The sequence below is a fragment of the Copadichromis virginalis genome, linkage group LG11 (genome assembly GCF_057382275.1).
Source record: "Copadichromis virginalis isolate Kocher_CV1m ecotype Utaka linkage group LG11, C_Virginalis_male_GT1.1, whole genome shotgun sequence".
Taxonomy (NCBI): domain Eukaryota; kingdom Metazoa; phylum Chordata; class Actinopteri; order Cichliformes; family Cichlidae; genus Copadichromis; species Copadichromis virginalis.
Genome location: NC_140628.1, coordinates 24,854,240 through 24,858,568, shown reverse-complemented (window position 1 = coordinate 24,858,568; position 4,329 = coordinate 24,854,240). Strand labels below are relative to the sequence as shown.

General features: G+C 42.2%; 1 protein-coding gene across 1 annotated transcript; it reads left to right on the top strand.

The window, feature by feature from the left end:
• The first annotated feature begins 352 nt into the window (after positions 1-352).
• rps9 (ribosomal protein S9) lies at positions 353-2,680 on the top strand. Its single transcript, XM_085474016.1, has 5 exons — positions 353-433; positions 1,161-1,273; positions 1,375-1,497; positions 1,685-1,871; positions 2,418-2,680. The coding sequence occupies exons 2-5, from the start codon at positions 1,177-1,179 to the stop codon at positions 2,593-2,595; spliced, it is 585 nt and encodes a 194-aa protein (XP_085330142.1). The 5' UTR covers positions 353-433; positions 1,161-1,176; the 3' UTR covers positions 2,596-2,680.
• Positions 2,681-4,329: the final 1,649 nt, after the last annotated feature.

Here is a 4,329-nt window from a genome sequence, read left to right as displayed (position 1 = left end):
CATGGTCAGGGTCCCATTTCAGAGTTATATAAATAGTCACCCATGTCCTTCTCTCTGAGTTTACCACCTTACCTCCCTCACTCTCACTTTGTAAGAGGAGATCTGTGACCACTCAGTCAAACCTCTGTGCAGAGTGAAAGAAGCAGGCCTTTCCCGCCTCTCTGTGCACATTGAAGCTGCGTGTTATACCATCTATGTAATAACATGAGGCCTGTTCGTGATTCAAGCGCATAAACAAACTTCATCTTAACTTCTTCCATGTGTTCAGGTTGTGCTCTTCGCTTTGACCAACAGAGAGCGACAAACCCAGCGGGCCCGACTTCCGTTTGGGCGGTGAGAGGCATCATGGGATATGTAGTGTGCTCGCAGGCCCTATAAATGATTATGGACTTCCTTTAACTTCCTCTTTACTGCGCGAGCCTGAGCGAGACAGGTACGGTTACCATCCTCATCCTTACCAGCAATACAAACCGAGTGTATTTGGACCTCCACGTTGAAAAACAGTCATAGGACATGAAACTAAACTTATGCCTGTGCCGATTGAAGACCTGCATGTTTTTTTTAAAGCGTTTTTAAACGAAAAGCGCTTAAGCTAATGCTAGCTGCTAACATTAAACAACGTGGTGCGGTGTAGCTGCGGCCTAGTCTTACGGATGCCCGGTCTGTTAAACGTTTATACGCGATTTATTGTAGTTTCAGAAACATTTAATGAAGCGCATCCGATGTATCAGTGTTTCTAGTCAATTCGGTCCTTACACATTACCCTTGTCTTCATAAACCGTACGATCGTGTGGCAAATCTGACCGATACAGTTGAAGCATGGAAGTAATAGTGACGGTTGTAGGTCCCTTTAGCCTGGTAAAAAGTTAATGTCTTTTTTTTAATTATTCAGTAAACGCTTTGAAAAACGGAACTAGACTGACAGATGGAGAGCCTATTTGGCTTAATTAAACTGACTCTACTTTTTGAGGTTGACTTGATTGTCTTAGTTGTAAATTGTAACATGAGTTATTGCTGAACGTGCATAATGTTTGCCTTTAAAATGTCTTCTGTGCACAAGATTCAAATAACATGTCAACCTTGAATAACCTATTAAAAGTGTAAAATGGTATAAATCTTATATGTAGCGTCCCCCTCATTGTAATTTCTTGGTTTTGCAGGCACTTATAAGCCATCATGCCCGTTGCCAGAAGCTGGGTTTGTCGTAAGACATATGTCACCCCCCGCCGCCCCTTCGAGAAGTCCCGTCTCGACCAGGAGTTGAAACTCATTGGTATGTTTTCATTTTCATAACTTCCGTCCATATATATATTTCAAGGCATACCCTTTAATGAGGTATACTAAACTGATTACGGCGTTTCATCTCCCTTTAAGGCGAGTATGGGCTGAGGAACAAGCGTGAGGTGTGGAGGGTCAAGTTCACCCTTGCCAAGATCCGCAAGGCTGCCAGAGAGCTGCTCACTCTGGATGAGAAGGACCCAAAGCGTCTGTTTGAAGGTGGGTAGGATGAGTTGAAGCTGGTTTGTGTTGGCCGATGATTTAAATATATAAAGTGTCAGACTTCACCATGGTGTCACGAATTCCTCGTCAATGAGGCCAATATTCCTGCTCTGCAAAGATTTTTGAGCACGTCTCTGTGGTTGTATGTTTAAATGACGTTTTGTGTATACGTGTGGTTTTCCAGGTAACGCTTTGCTCAGGCGTCTGGTGAGAATCGGTGTGCTCGATGAGGGTAAGATGAAGCTCGATTATATCCTGGGCCTGAAGGTCGAGGATTTCTTGGAGAGGAGGCTTCAGACACAGGTCTTCAAGCTTGGACTTGCCAAGAGCATCCACCACGCTCGTGTCCTTATCCGCCAGAGGCACATTCGGTAAGCTCAAAGCAACACATAACGGGCTCAGTGGGGTTTTTTTTGTGTTGTTTTGGTTTTTTTGATGGACTCATGAGAACCTGTCGATGCTTCCTCTTCCATCAGAGGACCACCAACCTGTAACATACCCTGTTGACAACAGTTAAGATTTTCATCAAGGTCAATTCGGTATCAAAACCGTATACCTTGTCAGTAGACATTGCCCAGAGCCAATCCTGCCGCCGAGGGCGCAGACAGTGCCACGGTGTTGTGGCCGTCAGGTAAGGTATGGGGGATTGCACCTCGGGCAATTGTAGTATTCACTACAGCATTGGATATGAAGTACTCAGGCTGATGATTTAAGTCATAAGTTCAGATTTCCTGTGGTGTCAAGAATTCCTCGTCAATGAAGCCTGCAGTAAATTATACATGTAAAATATTAAAGATTCACACTTTTTCCACCCTGAAAGCTTTTTCAGCTTTTAAACTGCAAAGACAACTCTTAAGTGCAGCTGGAAGATGCATCAACATTTTCTAAAGTCCTCCCTTTATTGTCTGTCTTGGCAGTGTGCGCAAGCAGGTGGTGAATATCCCCTCTTTTGTGGTTCGCCTGGACAGCCAGAAGCACATCGACTTTTCCCTTAGGTCTCCGTACGGCGGTGGACGCCCAGGCCGCGTCAAGAGAAAGAACGCCAAGAAGGGCCAGGGTGGAGCTGGAGGAGCTGACGATGAGGAGGAGGATTAAGAAGGATGTTGTACAGGAGTGTTTCTTGATACTTCCTGTTGTGACAATTCTCAATAAAATGTTTGGTTTATCCAAAAAAAAAGTAGCTGACTCTATGCAGTTTTTTTTTTTGTTTGTTTGTTTGTTTGTTTTTTTAAACGTATGTTTATTTGTTTTTTCAACAGTATCAACACCAACATAAAATGAACGTATGGCAGTCATTAAAATAATAATAACAACACTAATAATAATGGTAATAGTAATAACGATAATTGAAGTGTTAATCCTAAAAGGTTCCAAATAAATGCATAGTTAAATAAATTAAACCATACAAATAAATACAATTTAAAAAAAAAAAAAAAATAAAAATCATAATATAGGTTACATAGTATATTCCCAACAGCAAGTCAGACATTATCCATTATCTAGTTGTTACAGCGTTTGGCCTGTAACAAACAAAGATCGACCATTTTTCTTTCAAATCAAATTCAAATTTTATTTGTCACGTACACAGTCATACACAGTACGATATGTAGTGAAATGCTTGGACAACTGCTCGTGACCTAAAGAAAACAAAAAAAGGAAAGGCTATGAATAAGATAGGAAATAAATATGCAAAATTAAAAAGGGTAAATTTAACTAGGAAGGAATAAAATATAAATTAAGGTTAAAAATGAAATAACTGTACAACACAAATTAGAATGAAGGGTAAATTTAACTGGGAAGAATAAGATAAAATATATAAAAGTTGAAAATAAAATAACTGTACAACAAAATACACAATATAGAACTATATAAGAATGTATGAAGAAATCTAAATATAAATAAATATATACACAATAACAGCAGCTGTACAAGTATTAACTGGAAATGAAGAATATAGTGACCAGTGTTGTGCAAAAACAATGTCCAGAAAGTCCAGTGTGTGTGTAAGAACCATATGTGTGGGTCAGTACTGTGTGGTGGTGTGATTGAGAGACCGTATCGCCTGCGGGAAGAAGCTCCTCCTCAGTCTCTCTGTGTTGGTCTTCAGGGAGCGGAATCGCTTTCCTGACCTCAACAGAGAGAACAGTCTGTTGTTGGGATGGCTGAGGTCCTTCACGATCTTCCTGGCCTTGGTCCAGCACCGCCTGCTGTAGATTGAGTGCAGGTCAGGGAGCTCGGAGCGGATGGTGCGCTCAGCTGACCGCACAACCCTCTGTAGAGCTCGTCTGTCCTGCATGGTGCTGTTCCCGAACCAGGTTAAGATGTTTCCCGCCAGGATGCTCTCTATGGTGCACGAGTAAAAGTTCCTGAGCACCTTGGAGGGCAGTTGGAAGTCTCTCAAGCGTCTGAGGTGGTAGAGACGCTGTCGGGCCTTTTTCACCACGGTGTTGATGTGACAGGACCATGACAGGTCCTGCGTGATGTGAACTCCGAGGTATTTGAAGCTGTCCACTCTCTCCACTGGGCACTCGTTGATGACGGGGGTCTGGTAGTTCCTCTCCTGCTTAGTGCTGAAATCCACTATCAGCTCCTTTGTCTTACTGACGTTTACTGTACAAGACAGAGTACAGTCATCTGGATACAAGCCTAAAATGCATAACTTAGGGCAAAGCGGTACAGGAGAAGTTGTGATCTGAGAGATATATTTTAACACAGAGCTCCAAAATTTTTGGATCTCTTCACATTTCCACAGGCAGTGATATAGTGTACCCTGTACCCTGCCAAAGCAAAGAGGACACAGGCAAAAAAATATCTTCAAAAAGGGTTTTC